Source organism: Pimephales promelas, chromosome 11 (genome assembly GCF_988280905.1).
Source record: "Pimephales promelas chromosome 11, fPimPro1.hap1.1, whole genome shotgun sequence".
NCBI classification, from domain to species: Eukaryota; Metazoa; Chordata; class Actinopteri; order Cypriniformes; family Leuciscidae; genus Pimephales; species Pimephales promelas.
Genome location: NC_142779.1, coordinates 14912560 through 14935772, shown reverse-complemented (window position 1 = coordinate 14935772; position 23213 = coordinate 14912560). Strand labels below are relative to the sequence as shown.

The 23213-nt window shown below is 38.2% G+C and overlaps 1 protein-coding gene across 3 annotated transcripts in view; it reads right to left on the bottom strand.

Annotated features, from left to right (window-relative positions):
- Positions 1 to 1425: 1425 nt before the first annotated feature.
- rin2a (Ras and Rab interactor 2a) overlaps positions 1426 to 23213 on the bottom strand; it is a 33742-nt gene continuing 11954 nt past the window's right edge. For 2 of the 3 annotated variants that reach the window (XM_039672239.2, XM_089117036.1), the window contains exons 2-12: positions 22876 to 22974; positions 18940 to 19028; positions 15782 to 15980; positions 15551 to 15659; positions 14113 to 14185; positions 13237 to 13328; positions 8727 to 10013; positions 3714 to 4022; positions 3467 to 3598; positions 3188 to 3351; positions 1426 to 2414 (exon numbers count right to left, since the gene is read on the bottom strand). In XM_039672239.2, the coding sequence (XP_039528173.2) occupies positions 2097 to 2414; positions 3188 to 3351; positions 3467 to 3598; positions 3714 to 4022; positions 8727 to 10013; positions 13237 to 13328; positions 14113 to 14185; positions 15551 to 15659; positions 15782 to 15980; positions 18940 to 19028; positions 22876 to 22935 (2832 nt within the window). In that variant the 5' untranslated portion in view covers positions 22936 to 22974 and the 3' untranslated portion in view covers positions 1426 to 2096. Of the gene's footprint in view, positions 2415 to 3176; positions 3352 to 3466; positions 3599 to 3713; positions 4023 to 8726; positions 10014 to 13236; positions 13329 to 14112; positions 14186 to 15550; positions 15660 to 15781; positions 15981 to 18939; positions 19029 to 22875; positions 22975 to 23213 lie in introns of all 3 variants that reach the window. The other variant, XM_039672242.2, reaches the window with a different exon arrangement.

Here is a 23213-nt window from a genome sequence, read left to right as displayed (position 1 = left end):
TGAAAACAAAAGAAGGTACTTTTTGAAGAATGGTGGCAAACCAGACTATTGACTTCCATAGTAGGAAAAATACTATGGAAGTCAATGGCTACCGTCAACCACCTGGTTTCCAAATTCTTCAAAACGCGTTCAACAGAAGAAAGTAAATGATGGCAGAATTGTCATTTTTGGGTAAACTTTCCCTTTGAGGAAATTCACATCATCACATTACAGTTGCTCTAGCTTTAAATCAATTTTTCAATGTGAAATTTAAAATTTTCTGTCAATCAGACAATAATACATGCAATGTCTAAAATTATTAAAAAAATGTTATTTCAGCAATTTATTTTCTGTAAAGTTGTTTTGAAAAATGGAAAGCACTATATACAACTAGCAACACTGGCATAATCGTTCTCGGTCACACACACACACACACACACACCCTGAATGATCCCCACTTAGTGAGAAAACAATCTGATGGGCCTTCTGATTTCAATTTACTTGGTATCATAAATGTGGTTGGAACAAGCCCTCGTGGTGACCTAGATAGTATTTACCTATTCCCAAGAAAGGAACTGGCAGGGTACACAATAGGTAAAGACATGTGGGAGCTTGTCAGAGATGACAGAGACGATACACGTTCAACATCAATTTATTTTGTGCAAAAGAGTACATTAAAAAAAGGCAAATAAGAACTGACTAAAGAATGATGAGAATTTCTGCAAATGAATACACAATATTTTTGAATTTCAAATCTGTAAAAAAATCCTGCACAGATTGCATATAAATATGTATACACTTATCAGACTTCAAATATCTTGTTAAAATACATTTCAAGACTTGAAACATGTAGTTTGTGTTTCAGATGCGACTAGTGTTTCTATATCATCGTTACATGGGATTAGAGCATTTCAGCACCCGTCTCTAAAAAAAAAAAACAATGCCCCGAGTTTACATCAAAACATGCAAATGTAAAGTACATTAATAGACCATACTTGGTAAGTTATTGCAGTTATGAGTATAGTTATGAATGTTAAAGAACTATTCTCCTCTATGTGACTCGTCGTTCCCGGTATTCCCTGACACACTTTACATTGACACATACATAATTTCTCTTTGCTGATCATTTCTACCAATGTCTCTTAACCAGCTTTAAAAGTCCATGTCATTTTTCCCTTATTATTTCTTACTTTACATAGATCTTTCCATATGTTCTACTTGCCAAAGGCACTTTGTGTCTGTTCTTAAAAACCTGTAAATCAGAACCAATATCAGTACAACAGAGATCCAGATTACCACAAGCCCTAAATGTTTAGCTTGTCAGTAGTAGTACAGTATTTTAGAACTAAACCTCACCATTTCTACCATCTCCATTACTACCGATGACTTTAACAAAACATAATAATCATAATTCATACAAAAGCAATATGATAAAACATCAGTTCTTTAATTGGTCTTAGCACAGAGATACATGCAAAACTATAACAATAAATCATATATATATAAAAAAGAATGCAGTTAACCAGCAACTGCAAAAAAAAAAAAAAAAATATCATGAATCAATTTTACATTAGAAAACAAGTGTCCACAGTGGCCTTAGGGACTGAGATGTCCATGTTACTGAACAAATGCTGAAGGAAGGAACTTCCTGAAAGTCTTCACCTCAATGCACTGAACAGCTCTCTCATTCTGCAGGGAGAGCAGTCACACGAAAAATACTACAGTCTCTCAGCATAGCGAAACATACGAGACAGGAGAGCTATAGTGTCTGGCACATTCAATGTGGAATGTGTAAAGCTTACAATGTGTATGTTTGGGCATTCATGAAGAAATAAACAGGCATACTGTAACATTTGCAGTTTGGATACAGCTACTCTCTCGTGATGGCCGCGTGCAACTTCCCAAAACGTTTTGAAAATAGTGAAGACAGAGCATAAAAAATGCTGCATCTGTCAGACACATCCTTCCTTCCCCATTTCCCCCAAAGCACATTTTCCGCTTCCCTCCAGCTTTTTTTCAAAACAGTGCAGACGTTAGCAGTGTTCCTAAGGAAGGAGATGAATAAACAGGACTGAGAAGGAGTTTCGAGAGGACTCCTTGAATTCAGGTTTGCTCTCTCAGCTGGACAAAGTGTTTTCATCGAGCTGTTCTGAAGGGACAGTGAGGTCTTGGATCTGGCGGTACACAAAGAAGAACAGTTGTGGCTGTGGGCGGCTATGTAGTTCGGCCTTGATCCTCTGTGGATGAGTGTCCGGGGCCAGCTGCTGTGTGGTTTCATCTGTCAAGAGGAAAAGGGCGTAGTTCTCCGGGTCCGAAACTTTAAACTTGTCCGCGCATATCCGACACACATCCTCCGTTGTGGCGTAAGGATGAACCTGAAGGGTTTTGGCTGTGCAGCCATTGCTTGCATCTTGCAGTGCCACCCGCAAGTAGTTCTGAATATAGACAAGAAGAAATTTAGAGGTACATACCAACCAATATATATCAGTAACGCTTCCTTTTACAGTACAGTACTTATGTGTACGTACAGTGTACTTACCTTGTAAAAAGTATTGCCTAATATAAGGTAAGTACATGGGTTAGGGGTAGGTTCAGGGTTAGTACCTACAGTAGTTATTACCCAGTAATTTTTATTACTATAATAAGTACATAGTATGTACTGTACATGGGTAACAGGACTGTAAAGGAAGCATTACATATATATAAAGCACATTACTCCCATAATTAAGTTATAATAATATAAAATATCATTATCATTACTGCACATAGTTCATTGCTATATCATTATTACTGCAAATAGCCATTTCTGCACTTAATAATCACAAAATTTCTTGATTATTGAAAGAAATAGGGCTGTGCAACGATTAATCGTAATTAATCGCATCCAAAATAAAAGTTTGTGTTTACATATGTGTGTGTACTGTCTATAATTATTTTGTATATATAAATACAGTACACACACACATGCATGTATATATTTAAGATGAAATGTTCTTAAATATTATGTATGTGTGTGTATTATTTATATATACAACATAATTACACACAGCACACACACATATGTTAGTATTACAGCTAATAATTCTTTAGCAGTAATAATTATTTTAATAATAATTGGTATTATCATTGCAAATAATATACTTACAGTATGTTCTTAAATCTATATTGTTTTAAGGAAGAATAGATTAGAACTTTACCAGGGATTTACCTGGAAATCATCCACAGATGGCGTGGAACGCTGGGTTGTGCGTCTGCGGTGCCACTGGTGCAGCGTGTTTCGGGTCTCAGAGCTCAGCACACGAGCTGCCTGGTCCTCCTGGAAGTTCTTGATGAGAGACATTGCCCCATATGCACTGGTCAGGTAATAGCCTCCTAAAATCAGATAAGAAATATTGGAACATTAAAAAAAGTTTGATGCCCGACAAAATTATGCAATGACTTTAGTAGTTACTGCTGTAGCCCACACACACAGTAGGGTCTAATGTACCTTCTCCATGAAGGAGTGATGGGTCCAGTAACTCCATCATGTACTCTATTTCAGCATCCAGCTGTGGCATGTCACACTGGGCCATCACATATGTCAGCATGGGCAGGAAGTCATCTGCCCCATACATCCTCCCTGCCATTATTACAACAAAGATTGAAATCATGACTCTATGCAGAAGTATTGTAAGCATTCTGTGCACAACCACATTCATGGATTCACACCACTATCGTACATCACACTTATGTACCTGAGTTGCTCTCCATTATGGTGTAGATAAGCTTGCACACACTGAGAAGCAGAGACACTTTTTTCTCTGGCGAGTACATCTTGCACATGTTGTGGAACTTGTGGCGAATCTTCTCTATGGCCACGTGGTCAGGGGGAAGAGCACCATCCACACCCATCTCCTGGGGCTGCTTGGCTTTGGCCGAAACCAGATTCTCCTTCAGCTGCTGCCAAGTCCCGCTGCTCACCTGGAAGTCCTGCAGAGCTGCCTCTATCACAGGCTTCAGGGGCTTCAGCACACACTTGTGCATGGCTTTCTCCATCACCTGATCTATGGAGGAAAATGTAGACATATGATCAAAATAGTTACATAGAACAGTTGCATATCAATGGGAAATAGGACTAAGCTAGATGCAGCTACTGCAAAAAAAAAGTGTGTAAAAAGAAAACCTGTTAATTTAATCTCTGAAATTCTGATCAAGTTTGTTGATGATTGAATCTCTTATGCATTTATTTGATCTGAAGTAAAAACAGTCATATTGTGAAATATTATTACAATTTAAAATGACTGTTTTCAATGTTATTATATTTCAAATTTTTTATTTCATTCCTGTGATGGTAAACCGGAATTTTCAGCAGCCATTACTCCAGTCTTCAGTGTCTATGTCACCTAATCAGTGTCTAATAATATGCTGATTTGGTGACAAAAAGACATATCAATGTTAAAATCAGTTTTGCTGCTTAATATCTTTTTTAGGATGCATTGATGAATAGAAAGGTTAAACATAGACCCCTTTAAATAGAAAAACATTTATTTAAAATTGAATGATTTTGTAACGAAGACCTCATATGTTTTGGAATTTGTTTTGGTGTACTCCATCATAACTATACAAGGCAGGAACAGAGAAAAACATTGGAAAATAAATAAAATCTCAACAAAAAAGTTTGGACAAGTCTATTTGTGGACAAGCCTATTTGTGGCTGAAACACTGTGACCATGAGTACATTGACTGGGATATCCGACGTGGCTCATAGTTCCATTTCCTCCTTTATAGGGGAATACCTGCTCACAGTATTTTTACACCTACGTTTCCAAAACTCTTGTTCCAAAACAAGTACAAAATGTCTCCCGACAGCTCAACAGTCCCTGGTATTGCTCACATATGACAACAAGTTTTGTCCTGTAACTTTGATTGTGCAAGCAGGGCTTGAAGACCATGCCTAAACTGTAAAATCATCTATAAACTGTGGGAGAGTGTATGTGTAACTAAAATCATCTGATCTAAAGATCAGAATGTAATGTTTAAACAGGCTTTGGAAAAGGCTGACAGTGCTGCTTCTGTCAGCACACTAGACCACTAAGGGAAGAATCACCGTCATAAGTGGTGACAACAGGCATGATTTTGTGGCACTGCATTCGGTTTAAAAAAAAAAAAAATATATATATATATATATATATATATATATATAAATTTTACAAACTACTACAATTTTTGGTCTATTACAAATGTAAATTTTAATTGTAAGTTTAAAACAAATTTTTTATAGAGTAAATAGCATAATGGTTTTTAGGCAGACTTTTCTAGGAAAACAGTGAATTATATCCATAAAAGGTTGGATGATTTCACATCATAACTTGTAACATGACAGTTTACACTTCAATTGTCAGTAAATGTCTTCAACGTGTAGCAGCGTGACTCAACTGCTAGAGACTGTAACAACTTGTCAAACCTGTTTTTGGAAATAAAGTAAACTAAAACCTGTTATTTCAAATGCAGTCCATATGAAATCAATTCAAAAATGTAAAAAACAAAGCTATTTGTCATCAGCGAACACAATGGGGTCAAATGCTATCTACAAGTGTCCACAACAATCGCCAAACGGAAATATCAGCTTCCTTTTTTCACCAGCCAAGGCTACATATACTCCCACTCAGTCACTCCATTCACAAGAAATGATGTATCAGAAGCACAAATAATAAATAGCCAGATTATTGTGCCTTACATGAGGTTATTTTAGAGGTCTGACACAGCTAAATGCTTAAACAGAATCAGCTGTTGCAAATGTGTTTACATGGTCAACTGTCCCAGGAGAGAGCAGACAGCTTGGTAAACAAGACCCGCTCCTGTCACTTTTGTGAGAAATGCAAAGAGCTCAGCTAATGAAGGCGTGAGGGTGGCACAGAGCCAAAGATTTAGAGGAACTGAACTGGTTTGTAGTTCCACTTAAGAGTTTTATTCTGTGGAACAACCACAGACACAGTGAAAGGGACAGGACTGGGAGTGGTACATATTACATACTATATAATGTTATGTGTACTACCTTTACTATTTAGCAAATTCTTGTGATTTGGACCCTTAATATTTGGCTAGATGTTACTCCACATCAAGTCAACAGGAAACCACAGCAGTGATGGCAACAGGAATATTTACAGGAATGAGGCTCAGATCAGAAACACTCATTCGTCAAGGCCACCTCTACTTGAAAGGCTATCTTCCAAGGCTTATAAACATCCTCTCAGACAATTGCCGATTCTCCTCAGTGTCTCTCATACACAGACACTGTCTGTCTCTCTCTCGCTCCATGTCTGCACTGTAATCTGGAAAATGAAGCCGCAGTGACAGAAGTGAATCCACTGATGCTTCCCACACAACAAGCACACGCTAGCGTTAAAGTTAGGAGACAAAGCCGCTAAGTACGTCACAACACAGAACAAAAGGCACACACAAATTACCGGTATACCAGACAAATAGACCAAATAAAATTCCCCTACATAGTCTATTGAACCCTCCAAAGAAACAAAGTATTTCAGGAAAATGAATGATAACACCAAACTGAATCTTTAATCTAAGACGTTTTTTTAGGAAGTACTCAAAATAGAGTAAAGGCACAACAATAAAAAAATAAAAAATCCTTGGGCCTGAAGTAGAAACAATAAGTCTTTCCAGACACATTTTGATAAAACAGTGTCTTAACAATGTTATGACTCAAAAGTGAGTTATGAGATGAAACACAGACTTTAAAAGAGACTTCGGGGGAAAAAAAAAGTGTGACATTATCTGTCAAAGGTCATTAACTGTGCATTCAAGCTTGTTCTTATTGCTTTGTTAAGTCGCAGAAAAGGATTGCTGTCCATGGCAGCATGATCTCATAGCTATGGCCCTTATTGTGCTTGTTTAAACACAATCTGACAGTTTGCAAAGGCAGCAGCATCAGGTTAGGAGTTCTGAACAAGAGCGCTTTTCTCTACATTCTTGCCTAACACCCACATACTTGATGCCTGAATCAACAAGCAGGGGGGTTTACGTCGGATCATAGTAGAGCTATATCGGAGACACTGGCTTGTTTGCCTAAGGTCCATTATGGGAACATCTGGAAAGTGATTTATTCCTCAAAACACATAGCAGAGCAAGAATTTGTTTACAACCCATTAAAAGAGAGATGAGGAGGAGGAGGACGCTCCGGGCGATGGATGATGCAAATTTCCTGAACCAAAACAAGAACCCGGCTGGGCTGAAAATCATCATTAATACTTTAGAATTTATGAAAATTACCCTCAACCAAATTTGTGATAACTAAACTACTTCAGCATGTACTGTAAATCTGTTTACAGCTATTGTGTCGCAGGCAGTGAAAGGCATGTGGTCAGTTATACAAAAGCCATACTAATGGTTCTCTACCCACACAAGAGTATGCCAGAGTATATCTCAACTCAATGTCCCTTGTGTGTGCCGCTCACGTGGAGTAAAACTCCTCCAGGCCGAGATGAACAGACATGAGAGCTTTGCCTCATGCACGCACGCTCACAGGTTTAACCCTCAGGGACCCAAGAATTCATACTGATGATCTACTGTTTGTTTACACCCAAAAACATGTTTTTAAGAAGGCACTGGTTATAAAAATCATGATATTTATCTGAATACAATATCTCGTTTAAACAGGTTTTTAAAATATTTAAAGAAATTATTCTGCACTGTATATATCACACTTTCCAATTCTTCGAAATGTTGCAGATATATATTATCCAAAATAGTTTGCAATGGTGCAACGATGTCAGTAATCGTGTTGTGTAATATTACATACTTTGCAAACTATGCCATTAAAACAGTAAATATTTCCCTGCCAAATTTCTTGTTGTGAATGATTTGCGACTAATTTTGCTACAATGGGTGTTTGGGGGTAAAAGAACTGTAAAGTGACAGTATACCAACATACTGGACATAATGAGAAACATTCGTGCCCTCTTCCCAGCTACAGAATTCTCCAGGCACACAGCAAAGTGAAATTATTACGGGTTTAATATTATGACCTGCTGCTCTGGAATTTAAAAAATACTGTTTTATTTGTACACTTAAAATTCTAGCTAAAAGGTCCTATTTGTTGTACGGTGAGTGGTGGACCACAGGTTCCTTGTAAATCTGTGGCAATGGAGACTGGTGCCTCATTTTACAAGAAGATTCAGATCACAAACAGTCCGCCAAAACTGTCTCAACCTGTGAGACCCTCATCCAATGTCTGTTAACCACAAAATAGCCTTGGATCACTCTCAATGTCACTTTTCAACCCTAAGCAACATTCTGATGCACAGCTGATTATTCCAAATAGTTCACTAAGGAACCTATATGATAACCTATATATTGGTAAGCCTTAGCCCTATGGTACACAGCTCTTGCAAGATGAGATCTGTCTTTAGTAATTGTATTATCACTGTATATTAACCTCTACTACAAAGACAGTTTACCAGATGTCAGAGCAAATATTATTTCCTCTAATCCTCTGCATTGAGAGTAAGTTAATTAACACTGACAAGATCATTAAGTGCCTTAATACTGCAGAGTTACAATTTAGTGTGTTTAGTGCAATGGCCCAGCCCCAAATGGCACATCGGATGTGTATTTGTGGTCTTGCCATGGCCGGTGCATGGTTGTGAATTTCTAAGAGACTGCAATTCGACACCACATAGCACCCCCCTTTGTGGAGTCAATGCACACTTTCGCAAAATCTTCCCTTTTGTATTGAAGGAAGGAAGCCTTACCAATTTGATCCTCTGGGATGAGGGACTCAATAGGTGGGTCAAGCTCCGAGCTCTGCAACAGGTAGGACTTCATCTGAGTCATGAACTGCCTGAGAGTCTGCAGCAGGTCCAATCCCGACGTGTGGCTGCCGGCATTCTCCTGCAAAAAGCTCACATAGTCCTGCACCAGGCAGCCAAAGTAAGTCCCTTTATCCCTGGACTGCTCAACAATCTTCCGAATGGCTCTCCTCTCGGGCGTCATCAGAGAATTGAGAACGCCGCTCATTTTGCGCAAATGTCCTCTCAGTGCACGCGGCAGAACGAATGTACCAGCACCGTTACGCTTTTTTGACTTGAAGGGTAGTGGCGCCTCCTGGTCGCTCTCCAAGTTGATGCCATCGTCTTCTTCCTCTTCTTCCTCCTCCAGGCTGCTGTCGCCAGTGGGACGTTCAGTTCTGGAGGGACTGGCCTCCATAGGCAGCGAGAAGCTGTGGGTGAAGTCGAGAGAATCTGAGGACGAGGTGGAGATGCTGAGGTCGCTCAGACGCTCTCGTCCTGTCGAGCAGCGCTCATCTGCGGGGCTGCAGTTCTCCAGGGTCGTGGAGTTGCATGAAGAAAGCTTGGCAAGGCTCCAAGACACGGCTTCCTCAATGGTCTGGTCGTCAAGGGCCATGTGGCAGCGGAGCCCGTCTGCGTCAAGCAGACCGGAGGAATTCTTACTGCGAGATGAGGGCACTAGGATGGGCTTACTGAACTTTTTGGGTGGGGAGGATGAGGGAGATAAGGAACTAAAGGATGATCCCAACCTCCCCAGCAGACTGCTCTTTTCCTGAGGCGTTTTGATCCAACAGACCGTCTCAGGCATGGTCTTCTGTTTACGGAGAACTGCTGATTTGCCGGAGGCAAAGCAGGGGGGTGGGGGTCGAGGTGGTGGGGATCTCTCACTCTTGGATCTAGTCACACTAGCGTGTGGTTTGTTTTGTGTGCTGCTTGTTCGACAGAAGATGCTGCGATCTATTCTATGCAGAGCACTGTGGCGGTGCTGAGAGCCACTTGCGTTACCTGGGGATGTTTCTTGCTTTTTGGGTGAAGGGTTAGTTTGGTGGGTCTGCTGGAAGAGGGGATTGATGAAGCACAGCGCTCCGTTGGATTGACTATGTTCAAGTTCAGAAGGGGTCCGAGTGAATGGGATGCCCGCGACTCTTGGGGAGAAATTAATGCCCAACTGTTTTAGATTTCGACTGTCACAAACAGTCTCCCCAGACTCAGAAGACTTCTTCTTATTGCACAGTTCAGAGTCCCAGAAACCTGCAGAAAGATAACACAAGGCTTCATTTGAATAAAAAAATGCAATAAATTTGGATAAAGAGAAGACATTCTCAGGAAAAGATCATTTTCTGAATTTGATGAACTAAGAGGACAGCTGAATCATAGATTTTTTTTTAAACATAATAATTAAGGAAGAATATTAGAAATAAACAAATAAAAGATAAATCTCAGACAATTCTAAATATTGAGCTACAATATCAAGGGATTCACAAAAATGCTCAAGAACATTAACAGACACTTCAGATAACTCTTCTGAAAGGGTTATCCTACAAATCTAAGCACTGGCATTCAGAACACAATGACACAATCAAGTGGGCGCAAACACGAAACCACAAAATTCCATGAGAGAAACTAATGAAAAAACATTGTAGTGAACAATCAACAAAACCTTAAAACAATAAAGACAAGAAAAGGAGAATCAAACTCACGCTACATCTAATAATTAAGTCTTCTCTTCAGTCTGTATGTAAATAGTGTGAGCAGGAAAGTTTACACGTCTACAGTCCATGCAGTGACTCTGCTGTCTGAGTTGTGAGTGGTAGAGTAGTGCTGATACACACTCAGTGAATGGTGAGATCATGCATGCTGAAGAGAAGGTGGGAGGAGCACAGACGCTCCAGCTCTCAGTTCCTCCTCTCATATTACTCACTCTTTCATACTAAAGGCCGTCCTTCCAAACGTTTTCATTTGATGCAATACAAAAATGACTTTTCTTTACTTTGGTTTTGTTATTAAGTTTGTACTTCGATCAAGTTTCAGTTTTAGGTAATTGAACACTATAAGTATCGACTATAACTGTAAGATATAAAAATAAATAAACAAAAGGGGAAAATGTTGTACATACTGTAATGTGCTGATTAATTTACCAATAAATTGAGGTCAATTTCTAAATTTAGAGATAAGTGCTGCATCATTTAATATATTTTTAAGGTAAATAAATTGAAAACTTTGCCGATGTAGTTTAGAACAAAATTGGTATAGTTTGGCCAGATATGTCAAGTTATTTTTTATTAAATAATAGCAATAATAATAGTAAATTGAAAGCTAGAACAGAAATATAGGATTGACAGGAAATAAGCTTTTTTTTTTTTTCTTGAGCAGTCATCTCCTAACTGATGACATCTGAGACAAGTGCGGGAAGTGTTTGTGTCACTCAGGGCTGCGTTTCCCAAAAGTTTCCCCAACTTAAAGGAATACTCCACTTTTTTTGGAAATAGGCTCATTTTACCACTCCCCCAGAATTAAACAGTTGAGTTTTACCGTTTTCTAATATATTCAGCCGATTTTCTGATATTTAGAAGAAAATCAGTAACCAGACAGTTTCTGGTCTCATTGACTTCCATAGTATATTTTTTTCCTACTATGGAAGTCAATGAGACCAGAAACTGTCTGGTTACTGATATTCTTCTAAATATCAGAACATCGGCTGAATGGATTCAAAAACAGTAAAACTCAAAACTGTTTAACTCTGGGGGAGTTGTAAAATGAGCCTGTTTCCAAAAAAAGTGGAGTATCCCTTTAAGCTTACGATGCGTTTGGGAAACCCAGACCTGATCAGTTCTGCAGAAGTGCCACCTGTACAGGCGTGGAGTGACTGGAAACCTGAACCAGTGTATACAATTGTTCTTTTATTTGATCTTTTCTGTTTCTTCTTTGCCTCACTCTCTGTAAACAAACTTAAAATGCTACCATTATGTTGTGTTGCCTTTGTCTCTTTTGCTCTGTCTGCTACGCTTCTCTTGTTATCCTCAGCTCACCCCCCGTTTCCTGATCATAAGTTAATGAGCCGCTGGAATTTTGTCTTGGTGGAGATTCTCTTGGAAATGATCTTAGTTTGAGGTACCACACCCATCACTGCTCTCAGCTTAACTCTGCATGGCCATTTTAGCATTCATTGTTGCATAACCGTATTATTACAGGTGGCACAACCTACCTGCCAAGAGTCACAGTCTCACCTATCCAAATCAGATTGCCTGGTCTTCCTGAGAAAAATATGATCCCCTTTGCGATTTCAAGTATGCCATTTCACAAAACTAAAACATGATCTTATTGCTCTTAAACTCTTAAATGCAAACATGAACCAAAACAAATAATTTACTGATTTCATATTCAGATTATGGTAAAAAAAAAAAAAAATGCTTTTGACACAAATCAAACAATTTAATCATATAATCTTCTAATCAAACAAAACCACAACAAATTAGTTTTTATACGTCTTACTAGAGGAATTATTCACATCACACGTCAATTAAAATACAAAGTTCCAACATGAATCAGAAACAAAGCAAACAGGCAGATCTCTGTTTGACAGACAAATTTACTAGCATCAAACACATCTGTGGTCAATTTCACCAAGCAAAAGCCTTATCACATAAACGCATATGATGTCTGCATGAGCTGCTTGTAAAATGCCACGTGTCAAATGAGTACTGTAGTATTATCAATACTCCAGGATGTGTCCGAATGATGGTCTGTCCTTCACTATGACAGATGTTGTTGTACTACAAAATCTAGCATGTTCATACAGCCTGCGGGCTTAAGGCTGGGATGGAAAGATCATACAACATTATGTTGAATTGGCTGCCTTTATTTTTCCATAGCTGGTCACTCAAATACTGTATATTAGGGATGCACAATATATGGATATATGCACAATATTTTTACATTTAGATTTCATTTGATGTCATCAAACACGCACGTTAAGTTTATCTTTAAAAACACTAATCATTTAATAACACTGATAAATGTAATCTTTAACAAATGACAAAACTAATGTGCATTTCATGCACATTATTATGTAGTGATGCATAAATTAATTTGTAAAATTTAAAATTACGGATTTTAATGTTTATTTAGACAGTATAACAGTAAAGAGTTTTAATAATGGGTATCAATTGGTTATTGGCTACAAAATGAAAATAAGTTTATCATATTTTAACATATGCACCCCTTCTCTCTCTCTATATAGGTTATGCTGTATTCCACAGAGTACAGTATTAAAACTTTGACCTAAATTGAAAAAGGAATGCAAACATCTGCATTAGGTTTAAAGTACTACACACAGCATTACACCCAAACACACAGACATATAATAAACACAAAAAACTGAGGGTCATTAGAGGAGCAGTTATGCTGTCTGAGTAACACTGAAACCCAGCAGTTAGGCTCAGTAAAACATTCATGCACAGAGACGAATATTCACCTCTCCCGCACTGAGCCACTTCCTCCAGATCTGTGAGGGTCTTTGCAGCTGTAATGGCCTCAGGGAGCTTCAGGGTGAAGGGCAGAACGTCCCTAAAGAGCACAAATAAATGTTGAGAATCATTACAAACATTCTTCAAAAGACTGATGACAAATACTTAAAACTAAATGTGGTGAGAGTTGTCTGCACTCGTGGAGAGAGTGAAAAAAGGAATGAGTAGGCTAGCGAGAAAGAGGTCTGTGTTTATCCACTGACTTTTCTGCGTGGCATTGGCACAGACCTAGCTTGGATTTGTTAAGTCTAGCAAACCTCTTCATTACAGAGCTCATTTGGGTGGGGTGTAAACAAGTTAAAACAAACTAACTTTGACTACACTCAATCAAATTCAAGCAAAAAGAGGCCATGTTTCCAGTTAGACTCTTCCTTCCTGTTATTATCTGTGTTGCACTGGAATGCAATTGAATAAGCATCATCTGGTTTTACTTCACCACAAACTTTTTAATTTATTCTCAGAACTTCAGGAGATTTCCTTAAAGGTGCAGGGTATCCTTTCCACACATTAACAACACCTCTCCTTTCCATTGGCCCAGTCCAAAAGAAAGTCCCACCCTAAACTCATGCCATCGGTTGAGCTAATGCTGTGTTAGGCATGTGTATGCTTGGGTAATCATTACTACATGTGGTTTTAGTATAAACCTCTTTAGACTTTCTTATGGAAGAAGCAAGAATTCTTATAAATGAATAATATATACACCAACAAAACATAAAGGTTGTGGTCCTCCATCTTTTAAATATTAAAAAGTCCAGTGAATTATCTTGGAAACTAAAGCAGTGTTTGTAGCAGTTTCATTTGGTTTCAGTATAGGATCATCTTACCTGCTGATACAGCAGAATGCCACCAGTCGAAAGAGGTCTGCAAAGCTGATCCCTGAGCCCTCCAGGGAAAAAGCTGTAATAAAGACACACCACAGAAGGTTACACTGGACTTGCTATTGGAAAAAGTGGAATGACCTAACAGCCTCTCTTCATAGGAAAAAGTAAACAGAGCCACATTTGTACATTTAAACTTCCTTCACACAAGCCGCGCAGGATCTGACCTACTTACTCTATGTGCAAAGATTGACAAACAAAAGCAGAGAGAGAAAACAGAGAGATGAAACCATTCTAATATGCTGGTTATACACTTCATAATTTTGTGAAATCCGTGATAATTATTCTTTTAACTGAAAAATCATGGAAACAAGGACTTAGTAAAAAATCTTTTACTAAGATTTACTATATATATATATTATGCATATGAATAATATTATAAAAAAATAATTTTTGAATGATACTAAATGCTGTTCAGATCAAAATACACATACAATATACTGACATTCAGTACCACGGCACTTTTATCACCGTGTCATATTAAATGTGTGTTTGACAGAATAACATGATTTATAAATTAAGTTAAAGCAGTGTGTATGAATATAGCTAAGGTCTAAAAAGTATTAAAGATCAAATTGCATGACAAATAGAGTAATTGTCTCCTAAAAGAAAGAACCGATCAATCCTGAACTGCTGAAATGAGTCATCAGCAATTCCATTCTCACTTCCTGTTACATACCTACAGTATGTAACAAATTTGCGTAACACCAGCCTATGGTCTTCATTGGCTGCTCCCAAACAAGATCTAATTTAGGGCCGCCCTCAAACACTGTAATTGTTGCTGGTTCGTGTAGTTTGGTTTGTGCTGTCAACATGTCAAGAATGAAGTTGTTTTCAGAGCTGTGAATCCACTTTGCATGCACATCAAAAGGATATGCACTCGCACTGGAATTGATACAGAAAAAAAAAGCATTGCCATTGTGCTGAGGAAGCCTCCAAAGCTGAAATTCAGATAAGCGGTAGACCAATCACGAAAGACTGTGCCATTTGGCAAAATCAGAGCAGAGTAGGCTTGTGGAAAGGAGGGGTTTAGAGACAATCTTTCAACAAAACTTTTCAGACTCTTTGAAAAATGAGGTGATGTGAAATGTGTTTTTTTGTTTTTTTTACCTTGGATGTATGTAAACCTATTGTACGAGACTTCAAAACAAAATTAGGAACCTTTAAATTGCATATAGGGGCACTTTAAAATTCTCGATTAAAGAAACGTCTTTTATGTATTAGTAAGTTAACTGCTGCTCTGACAAGAGAACAATTAGACAGGACGTGGACAGGTAAATAAATAAAAACACATCAAAAAATTCCGGCAGGAGGAAGTGAAAAAGGTGACATACACACAATATTTGTGGTCTGCAAATGAAAAGTACTTTGGTATAGTACTTACTATATTGGCTCTCTTTAACAGGGAAGTCCCGAACAATCAGGGTGTCACTGTCCATCCGTAGGGAAATCACCTTTTTCTGCAATTTATAACACCTCCTCACCACAAAACTCTAGTAAAACACAGACACACAAATGAGAAGAAAGAACAAGAACATGAATAAAAATAAATTGCAAAATAACCTATTGTTGTTGAGTAAGTTGGCTGCTGCATCTGCGCAGAAAGTGTCTTTACCCCTGCCGGCTGCGGCTGCAGAATGCGCCTGGCTTCCTCATCGCTGAGTGACAGCAGCAACCATACAGAGTGTGTCTGCATCAATCTGTCTAGGATGCTCATGCGTCTGCGTAGAGAGTCATACCCAGAATCCCTCACTCCAGGCGCACCAGCGCAGGCAGAAGACTGTAGGAACAGACCACTCACCTCTCCTTCCAGACTACAGATATATACATAGAGAAAGAGAGAGAAACTTATATTCCATAACAACATAAGATAAAAACAACACTTGGTTGATGCAGTGGTTGTCAAATGTTTTCAGGTGGAAGATCCTTTATTTATTGAAAAAAAAATCTTACTAACCACAAAATTCTGAATGGTAGTTTATAACCTATATCTTAGAACTGTCTGACTGTGACTCTAAGCTAATGAGACTAAATGTTGACTAAAAGATGCATACAATAACGCAACTTTGGTTTACTCTGAGAACTGTCATTGTAAACCTTTATTTCACAACATCACATGATAAACAACACTTGATCTTGTATTGAAGCAATGGTTGTCAAATGTTTTCATATGGCAGGCAGATCTGAGTTTTGTTTTTAACAGTATGTTAGGTCAGTGTGGGTTTGGAAAGGTTTTACTGACTTTGTCTCTCAAGCTGTAAAGTGATTCAAGTGGTCTGTGACTTAGCTTATTAAAAAAATATAGACTACAGTAAGTAAAAATAATGCATACACTCACCTAAAGGATTATTAGGAACACCTGTTCAATTTCTTATTAATACAATTATCCAATCAACCAATGACAAGGCAGTTGCCTCAATGCATTTAGGGGTGTGGTCTTGGTTAAGACAATCTCCTGAACTCTAAACTGAATGTCAGAATGGGAAAGAAATGTAATTTAAGCAATTTTGAGCGTGGCATGGTTGTTGGTGCCAGACGGGTCGGTCTGAGTATTTCACAGTCTGCTCAGTTACTGGGATTTTCATGCACAACCATTTCTAGGGTTTACAAAGAATGGTGTGAAAAGGGAAAAACATCCAGTATGCGGCAGTCCTGTGGGTGAAAATGCCTTGTTGATGCTAAAGGTCAGAGGAGAATGGGCCGACAGATTCAGTTCTGCAGAAGTGCCACCTGTACAGGTGTGGAGTGACTGGAAACCTGAACCAGTTTATCCACAAGTTTCCTACGCCCCATGAGGCCTTGCGTCAAAAGTGGGCGCGTCTTCCGGTCCGAAGTAAACAAAGCGCGACTTGACATACTTCACACTCGTTCATTCAACAGTTGATAGTCATTCAAGTTATAGCGATCCAAACTAGCTAACGATGTGGGAACACAACCTCAACGAAATTAAAAAGGGTGAAATAACAGTACCTTTACCCTCCGCAGTTACTTGGTTGGGAGTATTATAATAACATTATTAATAATCAATACTCATCAAGGCATGGTGACAGACAGTTGTGTGAGCTGACAAACAATTAATATACTAAAAATACACACTTAGTCATTGTGCTTTATTCAAAATTATAAATGAATGTGCTACCTGAATACATTACTGGCACATTTGGTATTCTGTCAACACAGGCTTTGATCCTGAGTTTAGGTGTAACATCAGTAGCGAACAGCCAAACACATGCTGATAGATTTTATAGAATATTAAGAATTTAAACAAATGTACACAGGAAGATTCGTCGTCTTTTGGGAGGTGATGGAAACTAATGTTACAGTCGTTGGCAGGATCACTCTGATTTCGTTTTCGGCTTATGTTCAAAACAATCACGTTTAAGCCACTGAATTAGTTTAGTCCGGTTATACATACAACCGCGAACAGCACATGTTGTCCCTGAGCTCCGTAACGACATCTCTCATAAAGATTTGCGCCTTTAAATAGTAAAATAATTCTCCGAAAAACAGCTAGCCTCTTCGCTAACTAACACACAAAATACCATTGGAATGCTACTTCCGCCGCCTTACCGGAAGTTTCACCCACTTTATTTTTTTCAGGAGCGTCCCTTTGGAAACTTGTGGATACAATTGTTCATCATCTCCACAACACTACAATTAGGAAAAAGAGGCTTTAATTTGCAAGAGCTCACCAAAATTGAACAGTTGAAGACTGGAAAAATGTTGCCTGGTCTGATGAGTCTTGATTTATGATGGTAGAGTCAGAATTTGGCGTAAACAGAATGAGAACATGGATCCATCATGCATTGTTACTACTGTGCAGGCTGGTGGTGGTGGCGTAATGGTGTGGAGGATGTTTTCATGGCACAATTTAGGCCCCTTAGTGCATCGTTTAAATGCCACAGCCAACCTAAGCATTGTTTCTGACCATGTCCACCCCTTTATGGCCACCATGTAACCATCCTCTGATGGCTACTCCATGTCAAAAAGCTTGAATCATTTCAAATTGGTTTCTTGAACCATGATAATGAGTTCACTGTAGTAAAATGGCCCCCAGTCACCAGATCTGGTGGCATGGGAGCTTTGTGCCCTGGATGTGCATCCCACAAATCTCCATCAACTGCAAGATGGTATCCTATCAATATGGGTCAACATTTCTAAAGAATGCTTTCTTTCAGCACCTTGTTGAATCAATGGCACGTAGAATTAAGGCAGTTCTGAAGGTCTGAAGGTGAAAGGGGGTCAAACACAGTATTAGTATGGTGTTCCTAATAATCCCTTAGATGAGTATATATATATATATATATATATATATATATATATATATATATATATATTTGCAATTCCAATAAATATCAAATGAAGAAGAAAAAATATTAGAAGCTTGTTTTGGTTGTCACTTAAGGTGTTTTCCAAATTTTGAAAGCTGATTGTGAAACTCCTGAATGTATTTGTTCCATGCACTTCCTTTTAATTTCATGGAAATGTGGTATGTCTTACGGTGTAAAAGTAAGACATGCTCCACCTGGTGGAGAACATAGAAAGTACAAAAACAAACAATATATCTACACAGTCCAAAAAGACTCAGCAAGAGACAAGACATTTTATTTTCAACAGTTTTAAATTTAAATTGTGGTCTCAGACCTTTGGATCCCACTGTACAATTGAGCACAAATACAAAAGAAAACAGCACATGTAACCTAAATATATATGTAACCTAAAACTCCCATTAATGCCAGTGAGGAGGATAACAGTAATGAATGATGGACTCACCCCTGTAAGATCTCGGTCTCCGGCTCTCTGGCTGGCTGAACCATCTCCTGCTTTAGCTCTGAGATCTCCGAGGAGAATGTGTCAATCAGCTGTAGTCACACACAAGCACACCATATGAGCATGAAGAGCAGATAATCTAAAGACATTCTGAATATGTGCTCATGTGTCAAGCATGTTTTCTATGAATGGGAAGTGTCTGTGTCTGGAATTAGTCATCATGAAATGATGACGTTTCCTTTCGACAACAAAGAACTGGGCAGTTCATTTTCCTTTCATTATTTCGGTTACACTTTATTTTAAGGTGTCATTGTTACAGTGTAATTATATATACTATACTTACTGTAGGGTTAGGGTAGGATTAGGATTTGGTCGAGGGTTAGTTGCATGTAACTATACTAAGCACATGGAACTATGTATGTAACAAGGACACTGTAATATAAAGGTTACCCATTATTCTAAAATGAAGCACTGAACAGCATTCACTGTAAATAAAATAAACAATATTGAAAGAAACATGTATTATGTGTGGTATAAGGCAAGGTGATCTCTACCTAACTGCTTTGATCAGACATGAAGCACAGTGACTTTAGGTCAGTAAGAGTACAGTAAGTGCACTTGGAACAGCTATTTTGTCATTGTATTTTTTCATAGATCTGAGTTACTCTTGATGGCCAGCAGGGGGCAGCCAGTTATTTTTTTTCTCTCTCCTTTTTTATTTTTTTCATTTCTCAAACTTCTTTTAGCCTGCACAAATTCCCATTAACACTAAAACTCATCACGTGAGGAGACAGTCAAGATTTCAGTAAACCCTTGACAATATAACAGACAAAGACCCGTTCACACTTTCAATCTACTTTTTTTTTATCTGAGCCAGCATTTTCCGCTTATAGTCATGAGATATTTCTCAAACTTCATCTCAGACTTAGTCAGCAAACCACAACTACATACCAACCAGCTCACAGCCAAGAAAAGCACTCCGCAAAGATGTAAAATGTACTTCAGTGATACCAAAGCGTTTACTTGCTGTGCTGAATGGGCTACACACTAGAAAGGTCAAGAATTACCAAACCAACATAAATAGGCTCACTGAAATGGCTTGATATGGCTTATTATCTGAGTCAGACAAGAAATACAGCCAAAAACAAAGCTTATTATCTTAAAAACACTCAGAAACAGGCATGCATGAGTTTATACACACTTGTCACCATGGCCTAATCAGCAGAGTATTTACTAATGTAAAGACTAACACTTGCTTTGATTTTTGTCTTCAAAGATATTCTACAGTAGACAACAATCATTGTTATTTCAAATACATGCTGTTTTTTTACTTTCTATTTATCAAAATAGAATAATAATATAAAAAGAGTAAAAAAAGAGTGGTTTCCTGCTAAGGAATTACCCCAGTCATATATCAATGAGACTGTGCAATACTAATGAGCAGCAATGAGAGAGAAAAACATAAGATACGTTTTCAAAAGATTTACAAGAACACAGAAAATTCCTCTGAGCTAATGTCAGCCAGAAGGAAGACAATAGGACCACCTATCATTTACACTTAATAGAGCAAACAGACACAATCCTGCTGAGATGGAGAGAGACAGAGAGTAAGAGAGATCTCATGTAAAAAATATTCAGCTTGTGTTGATAAATTCACCCAGAAGCAGAGAATGACTTTAGCTGTACTGATGAGCCATTAAAAGAGGTGATGAAGCAGAAGAAAAGGTGCAGTTTCACCCGCTGGACATTTGTTAGGAAACTCTGATGCCTGTGAGGTGCTGGCTGGTGTTCTGGAGGCTGGTGAGATCAAGAGCTCTTCAAAATGCTGCAGTCATCTGTGCCTCTATTTAATAAGCCGTGAGGTAAAGTCATTCATAGCATACAAAGCAGCCAAGAAAGTCTCTAGGAAACTATGTGCTGACATTTTACTAGCACGCTTGTTTCAGCCAAACACAGTCCTAACACTGAAAGGAGTGTTCGAAATATAAACACTCAGTGACAGCAGCAGAGTCATTCAATTAAAGGGACTGTTCACTCAAAAATGAACATTCAGTGATCCTTTACTCACCCTCACATCATTCCAACATGTTTATTCTATGAAACACAAAATTTTAAATTCTGAAGAACATCTTGGCCATTTTTTTCCCCATGAAAAACTAAAGTTAATTATATCATATAGCAGTGGTTGTTAAAGGGGGGTGGGGGGTGAAACACAAAGTTTCAGTCAATCTTGTGCTATTGTGGATCCCACACTTATTGGTTATTGGCCATAACATAAAAGTAATTATTGATTTATTAGTATCTGCCAGAATTTTGATATTGTTCTTTAACATCACAAAAGTACTCAATATACGTATTTTGCCGTTTGACAGTATTCAATGATATATTTTATTAAAAAAGGGCATACACTAAAAAAAAATGTACCTTCTGTGCTTCAAGAATGCAAGAAAGTCATACACATTTGGAACGACATAAGAGTGAGTAATTAATGACAGAATTCCTTTTTGTTGACGTCGTTGAACTATTCCTTTAATAGATGATGAAGGTACTGTAAAATTCAATCGCTCACCACATTCCACTTAAGTATCATCTAAATTGATGACAGAGAAGCGATGTTACAGGAGAGTTTTCTGTTAAGGAAACAAGGAGGAATATAAATTTGTGTTCACTGACGTTCATAATCTTGTCAGGCCTGATTTATTTACCTTTGGCTGCATCTAATTGTTAACATGAAACAAAGCTTGCAACTGCATCTACAACTTCCTCCTGCATGAAATGATCACAACACATGCTGGAGGATAAGTAAGATCACCCTGAAACAATTACATAAACAAATCACACACAAAAAGGCTTTATGTCTGTAGGAAGAATAGCTTGCAGAGATAACAGCTGGATCTATCATCCTCTGAGAACCTCTTAAGCTCGGCAGCTTTAGTGCTGGCAAAGAGGACGGACAGCATTCCACGTGGTCTCCAGAGGCCCTGACTAACCTGAGCTCTGTCTGGTTCTAAAGTAGGACACTTACAGAAAGCAAACTTATCCCCAGTGATGGTGGTTTTCAGTGTGTCATTTATTGCTGGTTGACACATTACTGTGGAAGATGTAAACAATAGTGCTGTTCAGTCATGTTTACATTTGTAGACCATGTGGTCACATACAGTATGACTTTCGTCTGTGGAACATAAAAACATATTTGAAAAATCTATATTTTTTGTCCGTACAATAAAATTCAGTGGGGTCCAAAACAACATTATTTCAGACCCCATTAACTTTGATGGTGTGGACAAAAATTGTTTTGTACCAAAAGTCATGCAACCTCCAATAGGTTTTATATAGCTATAATACCAAAGGCCAGTTGCATTGCATTAACACAACCACTATGTTAAGACTGTTTCTTAAGAACTAGACTTACCAACCACCAGTTGGTTAAATATATATATATATAGACCATTTCACAAGATGTAAACAACACTGGTCCAGAAGCACTTCCTGTTTCAGTTTTTTAACACTACATAAAAGCTGGGATAAAATACAACCAACAGAACATTTAAAACTGAATCAAAAAGTTAAACAAACATCTTTAAGATGTTTTCTTTACATGTGAAATAAAGAAAACAGTTACAACCTGAAACAGGAAGTGCTTCTGGACACACACACAATCATACTAGACCGAGCTAAATTACTTCAAAAGTTATGACTAGTCTTTAAGAAAAAAACTTATAAGACCAGTAAGTAGTTTATGCAACAGGCCACAGTTGTAAACTGGGTCTAAATGACAAAAAAAGTTTTTTTAATAAAGGGAGGCTTCAGTTAGAGAAACTCATCTAAAAATAAAACACAGTACATGTAAATTCATATCAAAAACATGCAGGCAGGCAAACACAGACAAACAAGGCAAAGGTCAAGGGACAGTGGGGATGTGTGTGTCTCTCTCCTCACCTTAAAAAAGCTGCTGCTCCGGTCCATGAGGCAGGACTGCATCATCATCTCTGCAGACATGATTTGGTGTATGCAGCTCTTCTGTGTCGGGCTGGGTTTCTGTGGATCACAGACACACATCCTTTATTTTGAAGTCCAGAAATAGGAAATCGCAACCCATTCCACATGGATAGGCCAGAGAAACGAGCATGCAAGACTTGTAGAGCAGGAGACTGGCATACTCTAAACTTCACCGAAAGCCTTTTTTCCTTGCACCTCATTTCCTGCTTTGTGGATTAACCAAAACTACACCCTTCACACAAACTTTAACACGGTTTTATACATTCACAAGCTCAAAC